The sequence below is a fragment of the Triturus cristatus genome, chromosome 7 (genome assembly GCF_964204655.1).
Source record: "Triturus cristatus chromosome 7, aTriCri1.1, whole genome shotgun sequence".
NCBI classification, from domain to species: domain Eukaryota; kingdom Metazoa; phylum Chordata; class Amphibia; order Caudata; family Salamandridae; genus Triturus; species Triturus cristatus.
This window is the reverse complement of record NC_140590.1, coordinates 753,015,466-753,042,614: the sequence shown is the minus strand read 5'-3', so window position 1 is coordinate 753,042,614 and position 27,149 is coordinate 753,015,466. Positions and strand designations below refer to the sequence as shown.

The following is a 27,149-nucleotide window of genomic DNA, read 5'->3' as shown; positions in this document are numbered from 1 at the left end:
GCTACTACCCTACTCTCCCCTAACTCCCACTAAATCTAGTATTTACGGGAGCCCCTAGCACCAGGAAATCAGATCCTGCAGACCTGAAAGAAGAAGATGGACCCTAAAGATCTGCAATAGCAAGAACAGAGGAGCAGCTACTGACTTGCACCAACCTTGTCAGCCTGCCTGCTGTTCTCGCCTCTTTTGCCAAAGTTGGCTCGTCCGGAAGCTGCTGTACCTCCAAAAGTCTGGGAGGACTGCCAGCCTTTCACCAAAGACCCAGAAACTCCTGTGGAATAGCAAAGATACTACCCTGCATTCTGACACCCCAAGAGACTCTGGGAGGACTCCAGACCGCCAAAACCCATGTCGGAAAGCACCATTGCACGCGAGCCGCCTAGCCCGGGTCACAGTGGGCCAACAGTGCCAGTGTAGTCTCCAGACCCTCCAGAGATGAATTCCACCTCGGACTTCCCTTCTTTAGACTCCCAGACACCGCCTGCAGCCTCTTTGGCAAGTCCCCTCTGCTGAGAGTGTTTCTGGTTGTGAAAACCCAACACTTGAGACCATCTCTGCACCCGGCTACCTCGGCCCAAGCAGAAGAGGACTGAAGGTGTCCCCACGTCCACGAGCATCTCAAGACCTGATCCCTCCTGTTGGTTCATCTGTAATGGTCATCCAATCCAAGTCTGCAGCCTCTTTTCGACCACACGGACACCCATTGACTAACATTGGGCACCTGACGTTGTATGGTAACCCTGAACCCGTCCACCCCAGTGCCACACAAGGTGACCTGTTGGTGCTGCCTTGGACCTTGCCCCCAACTCAACTTAAGTCCAGGAGATTGGTCTTGTAAGTCACTCTAAGAAACTTGTATACAGTAAAACGTCGAACTTTGAAAAATGCAAATATTTGTATCTCAAAACATACTTACCTGATCATATTGATTCTGATGCCTAAATATATATGAAGATATGTGTTATTTTTGTAAATTGGTGTGGATCTCCTCATTGAGTTGTCTGCATCCTTTTTTGATTGTGTGTGTACTGCAGATGTCTAACACTTCTCTCTGATAATCCTAAGGCTGCTCGACTACACTACCCCGTAAAAGATCACCTTGGGATTGCTGGAGCAAGCCCCTGTCCACTGGTAACGGATGCTAGGACTTGTAGCACAGTATCCCTCTTTTTGGTACACTATATAAAGAGCCAGCTTCCTATACCATGACACTTGGAGCAGTACATGAAACACACTAAAGGTGACGGGAGGCTTCTTGCAATAAGTCTAACCACTGCCAATTGCTTGAGGTAGCATTCCAATCCATCATTCTTTTGCTCACCAAGCCTCCTCATTTTGGACCCAGCAACATGCAACTCAGTCTTGACCCTGCTCCTCATGGGAACAGTCCAGCCGAAACTGCCACACCAGGTCCTCCCTGAATCAGAAAACCAGCAACTCAGGACCGGTTTCACCCTAGTTGTGTGCTCATCAGACGAGTACAGATTGGTTCCAGTGACACAGTGAACACGGGACTCACTTCTGGGCATACCCATGATACTTAGGGAAGTACATGAAAAGCACAAAAGGTGATGGAAGCTGCTTGCAATAAGTTTAACCACTGACAATTTCTCAGGTTAGCACTCCAAACTATTGTTCTTTTGTTTTTACATGCCACCTCAGTTTGGACCTAGCCATATGAAAATCAGTCTTGACCCTGCTCCTCATGGGACAGTCCGGCCCAAAATGCCAAGTCAGGTCCTCAGTGAACCAGAACACATAAAACACAGGACCGGTTTTACCCTAGTTATTGGCCCATCAGTTGGGTACAGCTTGGTTCCAGTGACACAGTGAGAATAGGACCCACACCTGGGCCTACCCATTCCACTGAGGGCAGTACATGAAACACAGAAAAGGTGACTGGGGCTGCTTGCAATAAGTCTAACCACTGGGAATCACTTGGGGTAGTACTCCAATCCTGCCCGTCAGCAACAGCTAGGGTGAGTAAGGCACACAGTGTGAGTGTATCACAACAAAATGCATGTGGTGTTTACTGGCCGCAGTGCTATGCTGGCAGAAGAGAACATCCTCTTGCCAAAGGTGTCCAGCCTTTTTGTTTCCCTATCTAATAGTCTTGAAATGGTGAGAGGAAACTAGGTCCCCAGGAGTGGGGCGATGGCGGCCTGGCAATTGACCTGTCTAGAGCAGCCTCTGTGCATGGCTTGGACCAGTCCTCAAGCAGAACATTGGTAAGGGTGTCATTAAATGGTTCAGAGGGGACAACTCTTGGCTGAAACACCTCCATCAAGAGGTTCGTCTTGACTGCCACCAAGGGCAGCTGAAGGTCTAGGACCTAAGCCGCCTTCTGCACCACCATTGCAAAAGAGGCTCTCTCCCCATAGTCACAGTAGGAGGAGAGAGACCAAGCTGTTTCAGTGTAGTCCAGGGGCTAGACAGCTTAGCTTCCACCACATGCCAGTGCAATGTTTGAGTGACAATTTGTCTAAATGTTCTCCTTAACAATCAAATGGTAAAACGTTTCAAATGTGTCTACTTTGTTGCCTTTAATCCAACCATCTAGTTCCTTAAATGAAGCATTAACAAAGTCACCCATGCTTGTGTTGCCCCCTTTTATGATGTCCTGAGTTTCTCTCAATGCTTTTAAGGAATGAGACCAAACAACTCGATAAGTGCTGCCTTCATGTGTGGGTAGGATTTTGCTACCTCATCCTCAAGTGTAAGTCTTTCCCTACCAAATACTGGCACCAACTCTATTGTGTCCCCTAGTTTTCTGTACCCACCTTTCTCATCCTGAGAGCTCTCTTGTATGAGGCCAGGCATTTTTCTATGTCATTCCCTTGGACATAAATAGTTGCAATCTCTTTGGGAAACCTAACACCAGGGGCACCCCTGTCAACCCCTCCATTTACCATTCTGCTGCCACCATCTTTGGAGTCTAAACCCAGTCTGGTCTTCTTCTCTTCCAGGACCAGTCTTCTTTCAGCCAAGGCAGTGGATCTTTCATCTAGGTCCAGTGCTACCAAGCTCTGATGCAGGTTCTTCTTGCTGGTGATGGAGCCTGTCTGGTGTAGGTGGGGCAGTCTCCCATCTGCTCCCTCCAGGATACTGTTGTCATCACCCTCCACATTATCTTCTTCACCACTACTTTGGGACAATTCCCTCTGTAGGTGTGGAAGTAACCTGTGGCCTCTCCCTAGCTTTGATGGCCCTGATCAACTTATTTTTCCTGCGCTTGGCTCTCATGTGGATCTTCCTGTCTCTATAGAAGGCTCTCAGCGCAACTTTTATGTATGAGGACAGGTTGGCCATATCTATCACCATGTTTCTATGCTGTGAGAAGTGGCTTCTAAACTTTGTCAAAACTTTTTTGAAAACATTTACAAACTTTTCCAAATTTTTAGGAAGTTTGCCACAATTGCACAAACTTTTCTCACTCCTTGAAAACATTTTTGCAGTGCTTTTTGGAGTTCACAACCACTCAACTGCTTGGGAGGTACAAGAACTTATCTCTGGGCATCACCTTTAGGCTACTTTTCAGTGTCAAGATTTTTGACAACTCTATGGTACTACTAAATACAAGTCCTGGATCCCACCGCTGCTACCAATGTGAGGAAATGGGGTGTATTATATGGTGTTGTGCAACCTCACCATGTAATACAATTACCAACCTCTGTAGGACCCATAGGTTTTGTTTGTAAAACCTTCAGCACAGCTTCGGGTAGCTGTGGCTCTGAGAAGCAAGGCGTACACAAAGGAACAAGTGTAAAGCATTTAAATAGCATCAAACACAACTGAGGAGAGGATGTTGCCTAGCGGCTAGGGTGGTCGAGCTCAAAGCTGGGGCCCCGGTTCAAGTCTCGGCTGGGATGCTCAACTTCCTGTGATTCTAGGCAATCACTTAATCTACCCATGCCTAACAAAAAAAAATCATGTGTCCTCATGTAAAGCGCGGTGATACCTTCGGGTCTATTTTGTGATATATAAAACTCGAAGACAAAAACAACTGACGAAGAAATCGAAAAAATCCCAAAGAAATCTAACATCAATTTATAAAAATAGACTGTATTTTTATGTATTTTTAGACACTACAAGAAAAAAGATCCCCCGGAGATATGGAATTTATAAGATATAGTAAATCAAGTTGTTTCACTCAATTGCGAACATGCATTGACAAATTCAATGAATTTGACACTTAAAAGCGTTTTTACGAAAAGGTTTGGGCTAGTTGGAATGCAGTCATTTAAAGTCACGTTAGGTGACCAACTCTAATAGGGTGCCAGTCAGGGGGACCAGCAAGGTTCTCAGAAACAGTTACTTCAGCAGGGGAAGCCGCCTTCCGCAGTTCCTGGCAATTTTATCCTTTTCATGGCTTTTCTATGGAAGTGATCCTGATGCAAGGGATGATGGATGCTGAAGATGCTCAAAGGATGCTCTGGATGCATTGCAGTTCATTCAATGGGGGTCTTGCTGTGACTACTCCTTGGTGAGGGGGTGAGGCAGTGATGGTCTCAGGGTTGCGTCCCTCAAAGTATGAAATCCAGTGTCCATTGGACCACCAGTCTCCCAGTATCATAGTCACAGGACAATCTTTCCTGGTCAATAACTCATCCTCAGGTAGTCGCAGCTGCACTCCAATGACACTTAAGGGCTGAGCGAACTTGATTGCAACTTTGTGCGTCGGGTTCTGGTGCCTGGTGCTGCACGTCAGAGGCTAGCAGCGAGTGAAAGATTTTGGGCTCCCAACTTGCACCAGCATGCTTCTCATCTGTTTTGTCCCTGTGCCGTGAACAGAGGTTAGCTTGCTGACCCTTGAACTCTCTTGGCTTTTTCTGGGCCTTGGAGAAGACTTCTCCTCGAGCAGGACACAGCAGGCACTGTCCCTCTTCCTTTACTAGCCACCAGGTTCAGCAGATGCAGTCAAAGCCGGTGCAGCATCTCTTTGCCTGTTCCATGGTGCAGCAGGTCAGTCCTTCCTAGGTCCTTCTTACAGTCCATGCAAAATCTAAGTTCGGGGCACCAGGGGTAACTACTGATGGTCAGAAAATGCCCTCAGTGTAGGATGCAGTTGGTCGCAAATGGGGAACCAGGTTCCCTCCAACCTGATGACTGCTTTCTGCAAAGCGTCACATCTGAGCATCCAAGGGTGCACCATTTTGACCACGTACAAGATGTCAGGACCCCTCACCTAGCGTGTGGAGCTCCCTAACCCAACCCAGGGGTGGGGCTACCAAGGGGGCTACATGCCCTAGCAAAATAGGGTTACCGATTGGTTTCCCCTCTCATGTCCCTTGTGCCAACCTCTCTGCCTGAACAATGAAGAACCCCCTTACCCAAGTGTTACCCATTTGACCTTCAAAGGTTGTTCTCCTTTGAAACTCGCCTTTTGGGCAACACCCTTGTGGCTTCCTGCAGGAGGTAGGTGACACCTCCTTCCAGAGCATGCCTCTATTGCATCCTTTTTTGAAAGTCTTTAGCACATCTCCCCAGCAGGACAGAAAGGGGTCTCATGGACAGGACCCTATGTGTAACCAGTATGGGCACAGGAACTAAAGGCAACAAAATGTCAATTTTGCTACTTTAAATCAAGTCAGGCTCATTGTAACAAGTTGCTTGATACCTTGGTTGGCCCACTTTGGTGGCCCTGTTCTAGAGTTAGCACAGCTGAGGCGTCAGCATGTAACTTTGCACTCCCCAATTGGGCGACCAAGCTTTTCCACAGTAAAAGCAATAGTTCAGCATTTTTAGTACCAGAACATGTAAAATATGTTTTGCCCATGGAATATGTTGCACCCTGACTTAGGACTCAATAGGCCTACCATGGGGGTAACTTACACATATACCAGGGGGAAGTCTGCATTTGCTGTTGCTTTAAATGGCAAAGTCTGGCCAGCTGTTAAAACTTCTCTACCTGTCTGCAAAATGGTGGGTTGGGAGTCTCTTTTTATTCGTGCCCTGCCCAGGCAGCTCGAGTAAACCAGTGCTGCATTCCCTGGGTCAATCCTCTTACTTATATGCCCTAGGTACCAATTACTAGGGTATTACAGGTAAGTTAGCTCAGCAAATTGTATAGAAGCCAATTCGACATATTAGTTTATGGGTAAAGGCGCAGGCAATGAGGTCTGTTTAGTAGCCCTCAGTGCACTCTCAGATTCGAAAAATCAGCAGCATCGGTCCAAAAACTTGGGAGTGACCATCCAAAAAGAAGTATTTTGTTACATAAGCACTACACAATAATTGTCGTAATTACTATCCGAATTTCCTAAGATGTGAGACAAGTGAGAATTATCAAACACACCTTGTCTGAAGCATTAGGGAGCAATAATCACATTTAAACCTTTTATAGTGGTGCTGAATGTTTTATGATGATAGAGATTAACAGATATCAGTGGTTGTTTTGTAGGGCAAGAGTTGGTATTGGCCAAGAGACATACAGCACAAAAATTAAGATCGAAGGAAGCACCTCACTAAATACAATCCAGAAGAGGATTAAATAGCTGAAGCATAATTCAGAATCCTATGTGTGAATTAAGTTAGCGCCCACAAAAAGATAAGATATGGGGGCATGGATGGATTTTCAAATTGTACTAGAGTGAATACATGAGGTCATGCATGCAACCTCTGAATTTGTTAAACATCTGATTTATATGGTAGATATGCCTACATAATACTGAAAAATCAATAAAATGTTACATTGTGAAAAAACAAGAATAAGAGAAAAGGGGGTAGGTTGAAAGAAAAATCAGTTGTGGGCAACCAGAAGAGCCAAAGGTATACAGTGAAAGGCAAATAAAAGTAATGCCACAGTAAAGCAGACACATATGCGAAAACTGAATGATTAATACAAATTGAAGGGAAACGACCTTAACAACGCGGTCAAAACACTGCAATACATTTACATCGCTGCTTTTACAACACAAGTTGTTACAACGACTTGCGTTGGATGGCACTATAAACTAAGGAATAGTGTGATTTACTATTCCATCACCTTCCCTACTGTATGTAGGCTGGAGTTGGAATAGTAAATCATACTATTCATAAGTCCAGCGCCCTCCAGCACAAGTCGTTGTAACGACTTGCGTTGTAAAAACAGCGATGTAATGTACCGCGATATAAATGATCGCATTGTAACATCATAAATCCATTAATAAAAATTGAAGAAATAAAGGTGTCAGAGGCGAGATAAGATGGCAGATGAAAGGGAGGGAAAGGAATACATCACTGGGCAGGAAGGAAGAGACAGGTGTATAAGAGAGAGGTGAAAAGAATGCAAATAAATCTGAGGAGGAAACTGGAGTAAATGGCAATAAAAACATTCAAAAGCCTGAAGATTAAAGCATTTGAGAGCCAACAGTGGCTGTAATGAGATGGAAGTAGAGACACATGGATGTGACAGAAACAGAGATGACAAATTGAGAGGGGAGGGGGAAACAGAGGAATTTGGAGGACACAGGAAAGAATGTAGCGATAGAGGTTAGATAATGACAGGTGGATTTAAAAGTAGCACTGAAATGAGCTAAGGAGTGAAAGAGAAATGGAGGTAGGGGAGATTTACAGAGATGAGAAAAATTGACATTTGTGCTCATTTAAATTGTACTTTCAAAGGTGAAGATGAGGCACTTGTGTGCAATACGGCCTTTAATGGCTATTCCTTTACCTGTATACATCTAATTGCTCTCTTGTGTTATCTGCTATATCTTGAAATATTAAAGCTAAATCAATCTCTAATGATCAGATGTAATATGTAGGTAAGTACCCAGTACCTTTGCCATTCACTTGTGTAAAAGTCAATCATAACTGACCCTGTGGAAAATGGATGGTCAGAGAAAATGACAGCAGCTTAACTTACCAGGTTAATGACTTGAACTTTCTTCTCTTCTTCATCTGCAATCTGTTTTTCATTGCTGACCTTTTCAGTCTCAACACCAACCACCTGGATGAGCTTATCTGCATCTTCATTTTTTTGATTTAACTCTATCTCTTGTATAGCCAGTTTTTCTTTCAGGGCATCCACCTAAAGACGTGAAGTGTGAGATGAAATCTTTCTGTACTGCTTCTATATTTTTAAGACATTTGTATTTTTGGTAAAACAAATACATTCATGTGATAACCAATGGAGAGATTCTATCACAAGCTACAGGGTTGCAGTGAGCATATCTATAACGGACAAAAGAGCACAGGAGATGAAGCTGTCAGTGTGAGTGCAGGAGGCCAGCGTAGCAGCAGGTGCATCCTGCTCATCGCAGCTGCCCTCTCTTTAGCCAGCAAAAATTATGAGTAATAGTTATTTAAAAAAAATATATTGTTTATTAATTAAACAAACATAAACACATATAACACTACAATATACACACAAATTCAGCGAGCTATCCAAAGAGCACCCATTCCCAGGATCACAGTTAGCCATTCCTAATTCACTGCCTCTGGTTCAAATCTTACAGTTCTTAGTGTATCACATTTAGGCCCAAAGGGATAAGTCATAGTTACTTACCTGAAATCCCTGTCCTCAATTGAAGTCATAAGTACTGGATACCAGAACATTTTTAGCAAGATGAAAACGTTGCTTTCCTGCAGTTATGACTTTTTGTTGAATACTCTATCTACATGCAAATTCCTCACCTCTAGAAGAATCCCAGGGGTCAGACTGGATCAGGAAACTTCAACGCTCATATGTCATCAGTCAGGCATGTTGGCTTTGTATCAACACCGGAAGGGGAGGGTGGGGACTTCACTGAAACCCTATAGCACCCGCCACGGCATAACAACATCATTTTTCACTCATTTTTCCCCAGCCTTCGAGGCGAGCGACAGACTGACATCAATAGAGTAGTGCTGTACCAAAATCTTAAAATGGAATTATATTAACTTTCCGTATAACACATTCATCAAATGGGGAGGTGGACAGCTCAGTGGGTTATCTGAAGGCAGATAGAGTAACACCACAAAGATCATTACTACAGATAAATAACTTTTTCCTCTGATGGATACTTCTACCTGCAGATTCATCAGCTGTAGAACAGATAACATATAAATACCGTGCCCATGAATGAGTGTTGATGGATGGTTAGACAAGGAAATCCTGAAGAACAGGTCTGGTAAAATGCCTGGGAGGGTGATGGACTGACCAAGGTGGAATGGAATCACCACTTTGGTAGGAAAGCAGCCATGGTTCGCAACACCAGTTTGTCTAGATAAAAAGTGGTGAAAGGGGGACAGAGACTGAGAGCTTGAAACTTGCTCACCCATCTGACTGAGGTGATAGACACAAAAACAGTTTTGAAAGTTCCCCAAGGGCCAACTATGGAGAGCCAACAAAAAAAGTCAAGACTAAATTAAGATCCCACTGGGGCACAACAAAGGGGGTTGCAAAAATACATATTTTCATCCCCTTAAAAACACATGACAATGAGGGACTTGAAAAGGGATGGCTGGTCTAGCAGACAGGGGAATGCAGACAAGGCAGCTAAATCCCCATTGACAGTTGGTACCAAACAAGATGGCCGGACGGTGAGGAGCTCCGGCCGGGAGCTCCAGGCCAGGAATCAACTTTCTTGCTTAAATCCCCAGATTTCCACCTCCCTCCGGGATCAACCTACACACCTGAGGTCCTGTCTTATATGCGGCCCTCGATGCTCCAATCTGCCGCTTGGGAGCCCAAAATTCTCGAATAAAATGTGTGTGAGGCTTTCACCCGTGGAGTCCGAGCAAGCATGGCCGATGCCCGGTGGAGCTGCTCCAGCTTCTCGCCGTGCCCGACACCTACCCAGCCGGCCATCAGGCACAGCTCCCCTCTTACCACCACTGCCTGTTCTTCCTCCTCCCCCACACTTTCGCCGCATTCCCTGGTGACCAGCGTTCGGCGGAACCTGTCTCAGCGTTGCCGATGCCTCTTTATTTTATTTTAGTTTTTTATTTTAAGCAATTTATTGAGCGCGCAAATACCCGGGGGTGTCTCGGCGCTCTTTGGTTTCCCCGGATAGCTGTGGAGGAGCTGGGCTGAAGTTCTCCCCTCCTGACTCCCCTCCACCTCTGGATCAGACTGACGATGCTTTTCGCCACTGCTGGCCTGCCTGCCTTGTCTCCCGCTAGACGACTGGATAGATTTGGGAGTTTGGCAGAGGTAGGAATTGCGGCTCTACTTTGCTTGGCTCTACGAGCCAGTGAGACCCCCCCTCCGGTTTCAGCTTTGCTGCCTCCCGTTCTCTGGACTGCTGCCCTTGTCTGCTGCCCTGGATTGCTGCCTGTAGTAAAAGAGCCACTCTTGTGGTTTGGCACCCTATGATGACCCTCAACTACCACCATTTTCCCTGACTTTAGTGTATTATTTCACCCTAGCCTTAATGTAGGACGGTCCTGCATATACCTGCTTCCCTTCTGTTTTGTAATCTTATTGTCTTTTAGTGGGAATTGTCATGGAGTAGAACCGTACATTTATATTATAAGTGCTTACTATTGGTTTTGGCACAGCTTCATATCATCTTGCCATCTTGCTTTCTGACTTTGCCTTGCTTCTGCGTGCACGGAATTATGAGTTCTTGCTATTGGCTTTGACATGGCCTCATGTGTGATTTTGCCTTGCTCCTCCCTACACAGCAGTGCATGTGATTCACATTCAAGGTATCTCTGCTCCTCACTTGTTTTTCGCTCCTCACCGACCAGAGAGAACTGGATATTATGTGTGGGATGTGCATACTCTGTCTCAGAGCCATAATACAGAGGCTTGGCCAGCCGATGTCGTGGCATTGACGCAGACTGGTACAGGCCAGCTCGGTTCTTTCTCATGAGAGAAGGGGGCGAGGTTTGTGGAACTTCGCCTCACATTGAATAGTATTAAAGCTAGAGGCTTTGGCAGCCCAAGCGGAAGTTCACCACAGAGTACACGTATTGCTGTGGATTAGTGAAGGAACTTGGATCCAGGCTGGTACTTCTTCCTGGGCTGTTGAAAGGGCTTCTCCAGCTGACAATGGCAAAAATCTTGCATAGCCAGTCGGTGAGGTGTTCCTAACCACTGTCTCTCTCTCTCTCTCTCTTCCTCTCTCTGTATATATTTTCTACTCTCTGCTACCTGTACATATTGCATTTTATTCAAATTGTTTATTGTAGGTAATTGGCATTTGAGAATGTTGATTTACTGATATATTTGTCCTACCGTTTTCATTAATAAGAAAACAAGTTACTTACCTTTAACTTTGGTTCTCCAGTATTGGTAACTTTCATAGATTCCCATAGCTTGTATCATTCCCCGTCGTCGGAAGGGGAGTCTCGGTAAATAGAAAAATAACATAGCAGTATATACAAAAGAGAAAGAAAGGCCTAGGCCTCATCTCATTTTGTAGCATATCCACCTCTTTTTGTAAAAGAGACCAAACTAAAGCAACAACCAATCAGATTAGCCTCATCCCATAGAACCTCACTGAGAGAGCCTCAGAACCTCAGATTTTCATAGCCGTTGTGTAACAGAGTAACCAAATTTGCTGAAGGCTGAGCTTTCCCAGGGGAGGTGGGTGGGCGCATGGGAATCTAGGAAAGTTACCAATACTGGAGAACCAAAGTTACAGGTAAGTAACTTGTTTTCTTTCTCCAGTATTGGAACTTTCATAGATTCCCATAGCTTGTATCAGAGTAGTTAGCAGTTAGCAACAATGCACATTTTGTGAAATAAATACTAGCATAACCCTGTATGTGTAGTCACATAAGCAATACACAGATATGCAAAACATTAGTCAGAAAACATCATATGATACAAAATGTGCAATAGCTATAACAGGAAGGAGGGTTAGAAGGGTTAGAAGGGAAAGCGCACCGCTCACTGGAAGAGATTCCTGAGGACTGCTTGTCCCACTGCTGTCTCGCTCCGCGTGGAAGAGTCCAAGCAGTAATGCTTCGTGAATGTATGGGCACTGCTCCATGTAGCCGCCCTGCAAATGTCCTTGATCGGCACTCCAGCAAAAAGAGCAGCAGACGATGAAACTGATCTTGTGGAGTGCGCCTGCACCCGCCCTTCTAGGGGCTTACCAGCCGCCTGATGGCAGTAATGGCATCGCACTGGCAATCCAACGTGCAACTCCTTGCTTTGAAAGGGGAAGACCTTTGCGAGGTGCACTAAAAGCGACAAGAGCTGTGTGGATTTTCTGAAATCCTTGGTGCATTGGACATCCAAGGAATGAAGAGACCTTTCCACTGGAGTTGTAGGTCGAGGAAAAAAAGATTTTAGAATGACCGGCTCATTCAAATGAAAATCCGAAGGCACTTTGGGAATGAATTTCGGATTTGTTCTCAGAATAAGAGTGTCCTTCTTAAACTGTAAAAATGGATCCTTTATAGTGAGAGCTTGAAGTTCCCCAATCCTCCTGGCAGATGTTAAAGCGAGAAGGAGGGCCACTTTCCATGAAAGGAATTTAAGATCTGCTCTATGAACAGGCTCAAAAGGAGGTCTCATGAGTTGAGCAAGAACCCAATTGAGGTGCCACATGGGAGGCGAAGGTCTGACCGGAGGGAAAACTCTAAATAGTCCTTTTAAAAATTGTTTGACAAGTCTTGCAGGACCAGAAGCCGTCCGTCTGAATCTAGAGATCGCACTGTGCCTCGAACCAGCACTAACAAAAGGGAAGCCCTACTCACCGGGCTTCAGGCAGGACTTCGGGTGAGCTCTGCTACTCTCTGCGGGCCTCCGCTGGGTCCTGAGACTTCGGCAGTCTTCTTTTGCTTCGCCCGGTCCCCTCTCTCGGGACCGAGACTTTGACCGGGAGCACGCAAGGCTCCGGATGTGCTCTGGGCGCAGGCCCCAACCCCCGTCTCACTTCCGGACCACTCGTAGCAGCGGCAGCCCGCTCCTGCGAGCAGACTTAGAAATGTGGAGTGGGTTCCCGTAATAGAATATAAACTGCGGCCATGCCGGGTGGGCTCCGGCGAATCAGATTGATGTCTCTGCAAAAATAAGCAAGAAAGGCCACCAAAACGCGGGGTGGGCACCCGCAGAGCAAATAAGCGGCAATGAGTGGTAGGCTCCCTCCGAATCAAACATACAAAGCGGGGTGGGCACCCACATCAAAGCAACAGTATAAGCGGCACAAAAGCGGGGTGGGCACCCGCCGAACAAAGCACCATAAAGCGGAGTAGGCTCCCGCTATTTTAAATAATCAAGAAGCGGGAGAATACCCTCACCGAGATTCCCTCGAACAGCAGCTCCGTGCTACTAAGCCCACACTCTCCCTCTCCTTGGAGGAAGATGCAAAATAAAGCGTGCGCAGGGCGCAGGACGCTGCACACAGCCCTGCAGACATAAAGGCAAGCAGAAGGGTCCCAAAAAGTCCTCCAGTCATCAAAGGTGGAGCAAAACAGCTCCCAGCAAAGGAAAGTCCTCCAGGCATCCAGAGGCAGGGCAGGGCCCTGGGAGGCAAGCCTCCCCCTGGGCCCCAGCAGCAGCACGCCCCTGGTAGTTTCAAGTCCAAAAAAACAAGAACATTTTGATGGGGTCACAGCCCCTTCTTTTATACAGCGTTTTCCTTTGTTCTACAACTGTAGGGCAAGGGGAGAACCAGATACAAGTGGTTGAGAAGCACTTTGTTTTGCTCAGCTCCCCTCTCTATTCACAGGACAGGCCAGGGACATCAGACGCACCACAGGAGGTGGAGCCAGCATTGTGGAGGGAAGGCCCAGCCCTATTCAGGTCCCAGGTGCAACTCCTCCCTCCCATCTACATGCAGATCTCTCCATTCACCACCAGGCAGACTCACCCTGGCTCCTGGAATTCACCAGCCCTCTCAGCTCCTGTCAATCACATGCCAGACATGCACTCCACATCAGGCAGGCAGACACACAGTACACAGAAATGCCAACTTCTAGAAGTGGCACTTCTTCACCAATCACCATAAATCTGAGCACACCATTGTGCAGCATTTATTCTCGAGTCCACACATACTAAACTCGACCCCGCACTCCACACACATCAGGAATTACCATGGACACACATGTCCTCCATGCATTCCTATGGGAGGGCAGGCCAATCTCACCACACGCACTTTACACTGGGCCACAGTGCTAAAGTGCCCAGAGGCCTAAAACCACTACCACCATTAGGGCCAAGTCCAACATGGAGTAAAGAACAAGTTACTTACCTTAATCATTAGTTAGTTAGATTCCTCACCTTAGAATATCCCCAGGCGTCAGGCTGGATCCGGAAAGATTTTTGTAGCAAACCCTTTGCGCGTCGCTAGGCGTCGTCTGCGGCTCCGCGTCCGTCGTCAGCATCGTGCGCCGGAATGACGTCGTCGGAGTACTTAGACGCCGCCCTCGCGCGCCGACGTCAGTTCTTATACATAGCTTTCCGCGCCAGGGACGCTGAGCCATGCAAGAGACCGACACTGGTGCCAAAAAATCTAGGGCCCTGAAAGGGAGAACCTTAACCCTAGATGTCGGTTCGCAGAACGGGGAGGCTGGGTGGGTCGGTGAGGAATCTAACTAACTAATCGTTACCGAAGGTAAGTAACTTGTTCATCTGAAAGAAACACGTTAGTTAGATTCCTCACCTTAGAATAGATATCCCAGCAATACCAACCCCGGAGGTGGGCCTGCGAACCAAGATCACACCAGAAAGTCCTGGAGAACAGAACTGCCAAAGTGGCCATCTCTCCGGACTTGGCTGTCCAGGCAATAGTGCTTGGCGAACCTGTGCAGTGAAGCCCACGTCGCCGCCTGACAGATGTCCTGCAAGGGGACTCCCCGTCCCAGGGCAGTTGTCGCCGCTGTAGCCCGGGAATGGGCTTGCAGCCCAACAGGAGGGACGTTTTTCGCTAAAGAATAGCAGAGTTTAATACACAACACGACCCATCGCGAGATGGTCCGCTTGTACACAGCTTTACCCTCCTTCGCACCTACATATCCAACAAAAAGTTGGTCGTCCACCCGGAACTGGTTTGTGCGGGCCAAATAAAATGACAGCACACGTTTTGGGTCCAGACGGTGGAGCCTCTCTTCATCTTTTGAAGGATGCGGAGGCGGAAAGAAGGTGGGCAGCGTGACAGATTGCCCGATGTGAAAGGGAGTCACGACTTTAGGAAGGAAAGAAGGACGGGTCCGGAGGACAACCTTATCCGGATGAACCGAAACGAAGGGAGGCTTAGCTGACAGAGCCTGGAGCTCACTCACCCGCCTAGCGGAGGTGATAGCCACCAGGAAGGCAGTTTTCAGAGTCAGTAGACGAAGTGGACAGTTGTGAAGGGGCTCAAAGGGAGCGCACATCAGAAAAGTAAGAACAAGGTTCAAGTCCCACTGAGGCATTACGAATGGAACAGGAGGGAACATATGAGTAATGCCCTTGAGAAAACGGGAGACAACAGGGGACTTGAAGAGAGAAGGCTGATCAGGAAGCCTTAAGAAAGCAGAGATTGCAGCAAGATAACCTTTCAAGGTGCCCAGAGCAGAGCCCTGCTGGGCCACAGAAAAAGAAAGAGGAGAACCTCAGAAAGAGGGGCAGAAAGGGGATCCACAGCCTTTGCTGTGCACCATGCCTCAAATTTGTTCCACCGGCAGGCGTATACCGTCTTTGTGGAGGGACGCCTGGCTGCCAGAATGACATCACAGACTTCAGGAGGCAAGTCAAATGGCATCAACTGTCGCCACTCAATCTCCACGCATGGAGGTGGAGGCTGGACAGGTTCGGGTGGAGGACTGTCCCCTGCTGCTGCGACAGAAGGTCCTCCTGCATAGGCAGTCGTATCGGGGGATCGATGGACATACTGAGTAGCTCGGGATACCAGTACCTTCGTGCCCAATCCGGAGCCACCAAGATGACTTGGGCCCGATTACGCCTGATCTTCTTCAGCACTCTGGGCAGAAGTGGTATAGGCGGAAAGGCGTACACAGACCGCAACTCCACTCGCGACGAAAAGCGTCTCCGAGCGAGTGCCGCCTTGGAAATTCCAACGCACAAAACTGCTGACATTGCGTGTTCTCTTCGGTGGTGAATAGATCTAGCCAAGGCTCTCCCCACTGCAGAAAGAGACCTTGCGCCACGTCCGAGTTCAGACGCCATTCGTGATCCATCATGCACCGGCGGCTGAGTTCGTCTGCTCTGGCGTTCAGAGAGCCCGCCAGATGTTGAACCACCAGGGTGATGCCCTGATGTTCCAGCCATGTCCAGAGGCGCAGAGCCTCCTGACAAAGGGTCCATGACCCCACCCCACCCTGGAGGGAAGGAAGGCTTTCAGTGCAAGTCGGATCACCCTCAGCTCCAATAGGTTGATATGGAGCCGAGTCTCCGCCGGAGACCAGAGTCCTCTGATCTCCGCCTCTCCCATATGGCCCCCCCATCCCAGGAGGGACGCATCCGTCACTATGACATGCTCCGGTTGGGGTAGGGAGAGGGATCTGCCGCTGACCCAATCGCGATTCGTGAGCCACCACTGCAGCTGGTTCGCAGTGCCCTCCGAGATCAGGACATGGTCGGACAGGTTGCCTCGATGCTGGGTCCACTGAAACTTCAGGTCCCACTGCAGAGCCCGCATCCACCACCTGGCGTGAGGTACCAACAGGATGCAGGAGGCCATGTACCAACAGGATGCAGGAGGCCATCAGCCCCAGAAGCCGCAGCACCAACCTGACCGAAACCCAGGACAGGGGCCGGAAGATGGGAATCAGGGCATGAATGTCCCGGACCCGCTGTTCCGGCGGATAGACCCGGAACTGCGCCGAATCGAGAACCGCTCCAATGAAAAGGAGCTTCTGGGAGGGACTTCGGCACATTAATGGGGAACCCTAGCGAGTGCAGGAGGTCGGCCGTAGTCTGGAGGTGGGAGACGAGATAGGGGAAGACTGGAACCCCTGATCTGCGCAGATGAGCTGCAACCACCGCCATCACTTTCGTGAACACCCGAGGGGCACTGGTGAGGCCGAAGGGGAGCACGGTGAACTGAAAGTGCTCCTGACCCACCGTGAACCGCAGGTAACGCTGGTGGGCCGGCAGGACGGGGATGTGGAAATAAGCGTCCTGCAAGTCCAATGCTACCATCCAGTCTCCAGGGTCTAGGGCAGTCAGAACCTGAGCTAAAGTGAGCATCTTGAACCGGTCCTTCCGGAGGAAGGCGTTGACGCTCCTGAGGTCCAAGATCGGGCGTAGGCCCCCTTTGCCCTTCTTGGGAACCAGAAAGTAGTGGGAATAACAACCACGACCTACTTCTGGACCAGGAACGCGCTCGACGGCCTCTTTGGACAGGAGGGCCGAAACTTCCTCTCGTAGAAGATGCAAATGATCCCCCGACATATGGTGGTTCAGCGGTGGCATGGCCGGAGGGGTCGTCTCGAAGGGGAGGGAGTAGCTCCTTCGGACGATTTGCAGCACCCACCTGTCCAACGTGATGGAGCGCCAGTGGAGCAGGTGATGGCGAATTCTGCCGCCCACTGGCGTTGAATGGGAATGAAAGCTCGGACTAGGAGGGCTTTGAGGCGGATGCCGGGGTGGATGTGGACTGACCGGCACATTGACCTCCAGTACCGCTTCGGCGGAATCCACGTCTGCGACCGCGTGCAGGTTGGTTCTGCGGCCGGTGGCTGGGCGACCGTGAGGAGGCGCCCCTTCCTTGGCCACGAAAGGGACGAAAGGCGGATCCCCCTTTGTTTTCCTACCCAGAATCCCCTGTAAACCCTAAATTTAGCTGGAAAAAAACAATTTTCCTCACACTTCTTTCCGGGATTCTCCCCTTTCCAATGATACCTCTCCTGTGTGATTCGGTGCTTGGGGGCTGAGATAGCCCCACGAGCACCGAAACAGTGAAACTAAGTTTCAGTTTCATTTTCAATGTAACAGTGTCAGCGTGCCATGCTTGCGATCGTCATTAAATTGAAAACAAAAAAGAAATGCCTCAGGAGGTTGGAGGCAGAAGAAAAAAGGAAATCCCTTGCTGTTTATAGCAGTTGGATTTTGTGCTAGTGTGCACATGAAGGAATGGTTCCGTCATGAGCACACGAGCACTGGTGCTCATGATGAAACCATTCCGTCATGAGCACCGAAGGGGTTAAAATGATACAACCTGTAACTACTGCAAATTCATCCTCAATTGCATTTCTGTGTAAAGGTTTTCCATTGAAGTAAGAGTTACTTACCTTCGGTAACGATGTATCTGGTAGAGAGGATTCTAGCCGCAGATTCCTTCACGTAGAATTATCCCCAGGCGTGAGACTGGATCTGGAATCTTTTTGCCACAGCATCCCTACGCGCCGGGGTGGGGTAACATCACGTGACTCCGCCCAGGTGTCGTCCGCGTGCGTGATGTCAGCGAGGGCACAAAAGACCCGCCCCAGCGCGCCCACGTCAGTTTTCTTCGGAGAACTTTTCCGCATCACAACGCGGAACCACCAGATAAAAAACTGTGGGATCATGGAAACAGTGTGCGAAGAGCAGAAAAATGGGAAAGAAACGGTGACCAACAACACCACCAAGGTAGTGCCAACACCGCAGAACCCAAGGGCAGGGAAAGAAGAAGAACAAGCAGAAACCTGCGCAGTCACCCTGCCCGCACATAGACAACCTCCCATCCCTGCCCCCCGGAGGAAAGAACAGGCGTAAAGCCTACCCCCCTCATCCTGAGCAAGGAAAGGGACCAGTCTCAAGACAGACAGGGACAACAAACCTCCAAGCCACCCCAACCTAGAGGGCAACCACCCACAAGGCACAAGGGCAAGACAAGGCCAGATGACCCTTAATCAGAGGAAAGCAATGGAGGGAAGGGAGGGAAGGGAGGACAGGGATAGAAAGCAATCCCCGCCATACCTGTAGTAGCCAGAGCAGCAGGGCACCGGAGCACCGGAACCCCATCCTCCAAGGACCAAAGGAGGAATGAACCGCCCCAGACAGATGATGCCGCAAGTCCACCAGGCCAGACTCCTGGGACACTGCAGACCCCAGAGACTCCGCCGAGTCCCACAAACAGGAGGAGGCCCTAGCCAGCACACACAAGGTGTTAAGGGCCTACAGGGCTGTGCTGGTCGTGGCGAACATGTTGCGTCCTCAAGAGACCAGCCAGCGGGCCTCTCGGGACGGCGGAGTCAACAGCGGCAGCAGGGAGGGAAAAGCAGTCCGCAAAAGGGGGCTGGCAGCTGAGGGGTGAAGGGAAAGACATCTCGGATCACGCGGCCCCGGGAGGTGCTGGTGCAGAAGATGCTGAGGCACCGGGTCCCCTGAGGCAGGACGCTTCCAAGCCCCCGTCAGGGAAGAAAGGAGCGAACCTTCAAAGGGAAGTAAGATTTCCCTCCCACCAGCCGTCCCCGGGGCCAAGCGGGGCGGGCAAGGGCCAGACCTGGAAGTCAGAAGGAGTCGAAAAATGAGGGACCTGCCACTCTTCTATGAACACCTCTGCCCCAGGAAGGGCGGGGAGCCGCCCTTCCACGCCAGTGAATAGACACCACACGCCGACCAGTTTCCAGGGAGGACGACACCAATATGAATGCCTCCGGAGAAGAAGGAGCGTCTGAAGACGAAGCCGTAGAATCCGCTGCCTGAGGTAGGACGTCGGCACCAGCCGGCGTCGCCGGACAAGGGACCTCCAAGTCACCCCACACCGGGGACTGGAGTGGAGACCGGAGTAGAGCTGGAGCCGCACCGGCTCCGGGGCGGTGCCGGAGTGACGCCTACCCGACCCCCGTCGAGGCAGCCACCTGCGCGGGGGATCAAGACGGGCCTGGGGAGTGGCACGAAGCCCTCCGATGGCCCAGAATGAGGCGAAGATCGCTCGGCAACCCATGCGGCGGTGCCAGGGATGATTCAACCTCCGACTTGCCCTCCGACGAGGCAGCCACCTGTGTGGAGGGGCGAAGGGTCTCCCCTCGGCCTCGACCCAGAGCGGGACGAAGAGGGTCCACCGACCTCCATGGTTCCGCACTGTCCAGCTGCTGCCGGCGCAGTAGCGGCGTCAACTCGGCCTTAGACAGGACCACCCTGTCAAAGGACCGAGAGGGGCTCGGGGATGCAACCCGAGCCCCGTCAACCTCCCGTGACACCACAGGGAATCCCGGGGGAGTTTGCAGAGAGGCAGAGACGGCGTGGCCTGAAGGAGGTGCCCCAGAGGAGCTGCACCCCAACAGTACCACATCCTCCAAGCCTGGATCCGAACCAGTCGGTGCCAGGGCCGGAGCAGCGGCCGGCGCAGCAGAGGGCCCTGCACAGAGCGAGGGATCTGCCGATGCCCCAGGAGGGGAAGGAGGAGGAGACGCCTGTGAGGCCTGCAAAGCCCGGCGTATGTCTCCATTTGGACTCTCGATGCCCCAACACCGGGAAACGGTGGATAGGACGACATGCGGGGCCGCATCACCCGCTGAGAGTCCATGCCCCCGGGAGGCTGGAAACCAGCCCCCGGGGACAAACTGCGACCCTTACCCACCGGGGAGCGATGCTCACGTGACATCGGAGAAAGGCGAGGACGACGACCACGGCCGAGTCTGAAGCCGTCCGTCGAAGCAGACCGAGGGGAGGACGTCGACCTGGAGAGACACGCCGAGAGAAGTTTCATCCGGCGCTCCCGCCGCGACTTCTGCTTCAACTGTTGGCAATACGTACAGTCTGTGGTGCCGTGATCCTCCCCCAAACACCACATACAAATGAGGTGAGGGTCCGTCGTCGACATAAGATGCCCACAAGACGTGCAAGACTTAAAGCCCGAAGGCATTCGCACACTGTTCCACTAAAAACTGAAAGAAAAAAGGGGCCTAACAGGCCCGTAGCAAGGATCGGATCTGCATTGCACGCGGAGAAGCAAAAAACTGACGTGGGCGCGCCGGGGCGGGTCTTATGTGACCTTGCAAACGTCACGTACGCGGACGACGCCTGGGCGGAGTCGCGGGAATGTCGCCCCGCCGCCGGCGCGCAGGGATGCTGTGGCAAAATTTTTCCGGATCTAGTCTCACGCCTGGGGATAATTCTACGTGAAGGAATCTGCGGCTAGTAGTCTCTATCAGATAGTGTATTTTCCTACCTGTACCAAGTCCTGCTTAGTTCTAGAGATAAAATACAAGTATAGCTTTTTTATACTTACCCAATTGGTCTGTATTTAGTCTTTGAGTGTGTGTACTAGTCTTGATTGAGTCAATACAATACATGCTTAACACACCCTCTGGATAAGCCTAACTGCTCGTCCACACTACCACAAAGAGAGCTGTTACTATTTACCTAATTTTGCCTCTGCTATACCTCTGGGGACTCCCTGGACTCTGTGCACATTATACCTTACTTTGGTATATACTGAGCCAGCTTCCTACAGTTACCTTTTACTCGGGATTTACAAGTGGTACTGAAGTGGTGCCAATTGGGAAACAAAAGGTACTGTTTAGGGAAGGAGCTCTGCCACAGGGGGCATGGTTGGCAGGGACCCTGTGCACTTCCAGTCGAAATCACATAATTTTTCAGGAAAAAGTGGGGGCTAACTATGACCAAAAGAGGCACTTTCCTACAGACCGTTTTCCTGGAAAAACAGACAGGAACGGGGGCTTGGGTGATAAAGCCTGCCGTTCACTCTGGGCCGATGTTATTTCCACAACAAAGGCTGTCTTATAATCAGTCAGAGAGTACAGTTCTGAAGAGGCTTGAATGGAGCATACATTAAGAAAGTGAGAAACAAATTAAGGTCCAACTGAGGCATAATGAAAGGAAAGGGATGGCATAATTACAAGACCTTTAAGGAACCTATTCAGAATAGATGAATTAACTAAAGAGGGTTAGTCGGGCAGCCACAAAAAGGCAGATAGAGCAGAAAAGTAAACCTTGAGAGTACTCAGAGCAAAGCTTTGCTGGGCTAAGGTAAGGATAAAAAGAAGGACATCAGAAAGAGAAGCTGAAAGAGGGTCAATAGACTTTTGTGTACGAAATAATAAAAATGTGTTCACTGCCAGGTGTATACTGTATTGGTGGAGGGACACCTGGCTGCCAGAATAAAATTGCAGTCTTCGGGAGGTTGGTCGAAAGCTGTCAACTGTTGCCTCTCAATATTTCACAAGAAGGTGTAGAGTTGGCAGGTTTGTGTGGAGGACCCTCCCCTGCGGCTTCGACAGAAGATCCAGCCAAAGGGACAGCCTGATCAGAGGACCAATGCTCATGCTGAGAAGCTCGGGATATCAGACTTTACATGCCCAGTCTGAAGCTACAAGGATGACTTGGGGCAAAGTTGTTCCTGATTTTCTTGAGAACTCTGGGTAGTATGTGAGGAGAGGCATACAGGAGGCCTGAGCTTCACTCAAGATGAAAAGCGTCTCTGAGCAAGACCCGCCTCGGAAACTTGAGCTGGCAAAATTCATTGCTAACATTGCGGGTTCTCAGCAGAGGTGAACAGATCTAACCAAGGCTCTCCCCACTGCTAAAACAGACCCTAAGCCACCTCTGGGTCGAGACACCATTTGTGATCTGCTAGGCATCGACGGAGGAGTTTGTCTGCCCTGGCATTCAGGGAACCTGCCAAATGTTGAACACAGATTAGAGTCCTCTAATCTCTACCTCCTTCAGTTGGCCGCCCCATCCCAGGAATTAAGCATCCATCACTACTGTGTGATCAGGTTAGGGAAGGCAGCGAGTTCTGCCTTTGACCCAATCGCTGTTAGTTGACCACCACTGCTGGTCTTTTGCAACTCCCTCCAAGATCGGAACTATTGTCAGAGAGATTCCCCTGATGCTGAATCCACTGGAACTTCAGGTCCCACTGCAGAACCTGCATATGCCATCTGGCATGTGTTGTTAGTAGGATGCAGGAGGCCATGAGGCCTAGCAGCCTCAGAGTCAAACTCACCAATATTCAGTACAGAGGCTGAAATGCCCAAAACTGCACTGTGTCAGGAACAGCACCGATGAAAGGGAGCATCTGAGAGAGAGTCAGGTGTCACTTCATCACATTGATAGTGAACCCCAGCAAATGCAGAAGGTTCACCACAGTCTCTAGGTGGGAAACAACAGCCTGGGGTAATCCCACCTTCAGCAGCAAGTCATCAAAATAGGTGAAGACTGGCACCCCAGATCTGCGCAGATGAGCTGCAGCCACTGTCATCACCTTGGTGAACATCGGAGGGGCGCTGGTAAGGTCAAAAAGGAGCACGATGAATTGAAAGTTTTTGTGCCCTACCATAAGCCACAGGTAACGCTGATGGGCAGTCAGGACAGGAATATGAAAATAGGCATCCAGCAAGTCCAATGCTATCATCCAGTATCTGAGGTCCAGGACAGACAAAACCTAAGACATTGTGAGCATTCTGAACTTCTCCTTTTTGAGGAAGAGGTTGAGAGTTCTCAGATTTAAGATAGGGCTAAGCCCTTTGCTCTTTTTGTGAATCAGAAAATAGTGGGAATAGCAACCACTGCCTACTTTTGACCCAGGAACCCTCTCTAAGGCTCTCTTCGGCCAAAGAGCTGTGACTTCCTGGCGGAGCAAGGACAAATGATCCTCTATCAGCCAACCGTAAGTTGGAGGTAAAGGGGAAGGTGAGGATTTGAAGGGAGTAGCCACTTTGAATAATCTTTAACACCCATCTGTCCAATGTTATGGATTGCCAGTAGTGGAGATGATTGCTGATTCTAGCACCAACGGGCTGGCCATGATTTTATAGTGCAAGATTAGGAGGACTTAGAGGTTGTGGCGGCAGGGATATTGGTGGTTGTGGCAGACCTCTGGCTACCTGACCCACTGTGTCGGTATGAACCGCATCCTCGCCCATGCACAGACTGGGAAGCTTGTGTGGGGCAGTGGCTGGAGTAGGGTTGGCCTTGTTAAAAACCCTTACATAGCTACGAAAGGGGCGATAGGTAGACTGGGATTGACACAGGGCAACTGAGAGGCCCAAGGTGCCGAGTCTGCCTTGTTTCGGAAGAGACGCTTGCCATCAAAGAACATGTACATGAGAGAAGCCTGGGCATTCCCTGGAAAGACAAGTGTTCTCAGCCAGGCGTGGCGTCAAAACTCCACCGTCTTCGAAACCACTTTAGTGAGCCAGTCGTATCTAATCCACACCTAATAGTAAACTTTGCTGCATCTCTTCCGTCCTTCATTGCTTGGGAGAGCACGGCCCGGGCCTCCTCTTGGACCTGTGGCAGCACTTGGGCAACCGCATCCCACAGAGTGTGGGAGTTGCAGCCCAATAAGCATGTGGTGTTTACCGATTGTAACACAATGCTGGTGGAAGAAAACGTCATCTTCCCAAAACTATCCAGCCTCTTGGATTCCCTGTCTGTGGGTGCAGAAGGGATTGTGCCATGGCATGTAAGGGCTTGGACTACCAACCTCTCAGAGATGGGGTGTTGAGTAAGGAAGCTTGGGTCCCCAGGTGCAGGGTGGTGGCAGCAGGCAATTGTCCTGTTCACAAGAGCCCCTGTGCTGGGCTTGTACCAGGTTCCAAGTAGGACATCTGTTGGAGACTGGCTTAGTATATGGTGCACACTTAAAGGAGTGATGCACCATGCACTAATCCAGGCAACCCTTATGATGACTTTAGTGGTCTTTGATAACTTTTGAAAGCTCTCAAAGTGGTAGCGGTGGAGAGTAGCCTTCAGGGTTGTTTTGAAGGAGTGCAAAGCAGCTTGTTTTACCACAATTAATCAATAGTGTAGATTAGATGAAAAAGTGTTTATGAAAAATAAGTCTATTTATTACACATCACAATCACTATCACATTGGTATATCTCCTATTGGAGATAACAATAATACGTATAAGTAGCACAGATATACACTGGTCCCCAGGTGGAGACCAAACCATATACTAAAACAAGCATTTGCGATGCAATAGGTCCCGCATTAACAAGAGTTTAGTAAAAATTACACCTATTGCATTGCAAATGCTTGTTTGTAAAAAACGCCCATGCCGTGCTTTAACTTTAACTGTAATGTCGGCCCGCCTCTTTCTTTAGACGAGCCGTGCCTAAAGAAAGGGGCGTGGCCACCATGAAAGTGAAATCATGGTATGGGGCGCTTTTACAAAAAAAAGCAATTTGTCTGTCAAGTTGGTAAATACATGCTTTTGTTTTGTAAAAGTACCCCAATACCGTGCTTTCATTTTAATGGCGGACGCGCCCTTTTCCTTAGAGTGGGCCCGTTTAAGGTAAGGGGCGTGGCCGCCTTTAAAGTGTAAGTGCGATATGGGGCAATTAAGTAAAAATAATAATAATAAATAGTAAAAAAAATATGTAGCCGTGTTTGGCGCAAATAAAGCATAGGCACGGCCGCCACTATCATTGAGGCGTACCATGCTATGTAAAAATGTTCTCATAGGAGGTTCCAAATAACATAACGTGTATTTGTAAAGTGCAAGTTCACCCAAATGGGGTACCTTGGCGCTGAAGAACAAGTTACTTACCTTCGGTAACGATGTATCTGTAAGAAACATTAGTTAGTTACATTCCTCACCTTAGAATATCCCCAGGCGTCAGGCTGGATCCGGAAAGATTTTTGTAGCAATACCCCTTGCGCGTAGCTAGGCGTCGTCTGCGGCTCCGCATCCATCGTAGGCGTCGTGCGCCGGAATGACGTCGTCGGAGTACTTAGACGCCGCCCTCGCGCGCTGACGTCAGTTCTTGTACATAGCTTTCCGCGCCAGGGACGCTGAGCCATGCAAGAGACCGACACTGGTGCCAAAAAATCTAGGGCCCTGAAAGGGAGAACCTTAACCCTAGATGTCGGTTCGCAGAACGGGGAGGCTGGGTGGGTCGGTGAGGAATCTAAATAACTAATGTTTCTTACAGATACATCGTTACCGAAGGTAAGTAACTTGTTCATCTGAAAGAAACACGTTAGTTAGATTCCTCACCTTAGAATAGATACCCCAGCAATACCAACCCCGGAGGTGGGTCTGCGAACCAAGATCACACCAGAAAGTCCTGGAGAACAGAACGGCCAAAGCGGCCATCTCTCCGGACCTGGCTGTCCAGGCAATAGTGCTTGGCGAACGTGTGCAGCGAAGCCCACGTCGCCGCCTGACAGATGTCCTGCAAGGGGACTCCCCGTCCCAGGGCAGTTGTCGCCGCTGTGGCCCGGGTGGAATGGGCTCTCAGCCCAACAGGAGGGACCTTTTTCACCAAGGAATAGCAGAGTTTAATACACAACACGACCCATCGCGAGATGGTCCGCTTGTGCACAGCTTTACCCTTCTTAGCACCTACATATCCAACAAAAAGTTGGTCGTCCAACCGGAACTGTTTTGTGCGGTCCAAATAAAAGGACAGCGCACGTTTTGGGTCCAGACGGTGGAGCCTCTCTTCATCTTTTGAAGGATGCGGAAGCAGAAAGAAGGTGGGCAGCGTGATAGATTGCCCGATGTGAAAGGGAGTCACGACTTTAGGAAGAAAAGAAGGACGTGTCCGGAGGACAACCTTATCCGGATGAACCGAAATGAAGGGAGGCTTAGCTGACAGAGCCTGGAGCTCACTCACCCGCCTAGCGGAGGTGATAGCCACCAGGAAGGCAGTTTTCAGAGTCAGTAGACGAATGGGACAGTTGTGAAGGGGCTCAAAGGGAGCGCACATCAGAAAAGTGAGAACAAGGTTCAAGTCCCACTGAGGCATTACGAATGGAACAGGAGGGAACATATGAGTAATGCCCTTGAGAAAACGTGAAATAACAGGGGACTTGAAAAGAGAAGGCTGATCAGGAAGCCTTAAGAAAGCAGAGATTGCAGCAAGATAACCCTTCAAGGTGCCCAGAGCAGAGCCCTGCTAAGCCAAAGAAAGAAGAAAGAGGAGATCCTCAGAAAGAGGCAGAAAGGGGAACCACAGCCTTTGCTGTGCACCATGCCACAAATTTGTTCCACCGGCAGGCGTATACCGTCTTTGTGGAGGGACACCTGGCTGCCAGAATGACATCACAGACTTCAGGAGGCAAGTCAAATGGCAGCAACTGTCGCTGCTCAATCTCCACGCATGGAGGTGGAGGCTGGACAGGTTTGGGTGGAGGACCGTCCCCTGTTGCTGCGACAGAAGGTCCTCCTGAAGAGGCAGTCGTATCGGGGGATCGATGGACATACTGAGTAGCTCGGGATACCAGTATCTTCGTGCCCAATCCGGAGCCACCAAGATGACTTGGGCCCGGTCACGCCGGGTCTTTTTCAGCACTCTGGGCAGAAGTGGTATAGGCGGAAAGGCGTACAACAGACCGCAACTCCACTCGCGACGAAAGGTGACCCCGAGCGAGTGCCACCTT

At 49.6% G+C, this 27,149-nt stretch overlaps 1 protein-coding gene across 2 annotated transcripts in view; it reads right to left on the bottom strand.

Annotated features, from left to right (window-relative positions):
* Positions 1-27,149, bottom strand: part of DNAH17 (dynein axonemal heavy chain 17) — a 14,992,541-nt gene that overhangs the window by 4,576,671 nt on the left and 10,388,721 nt on the right. For both annotated transcript variants that reach the window (XM_085617470.1, XM_085617471.1), the window contains one exon: positions 7,847-8,011. In XM_085617470.1, the coding sequence (XP_085473596.1) occupies positions 7,847-8,011 (165 nt within the window). The remainder of the gene's footprint in view (positions 1-7,846; positions 8,012-27,149) is intronic.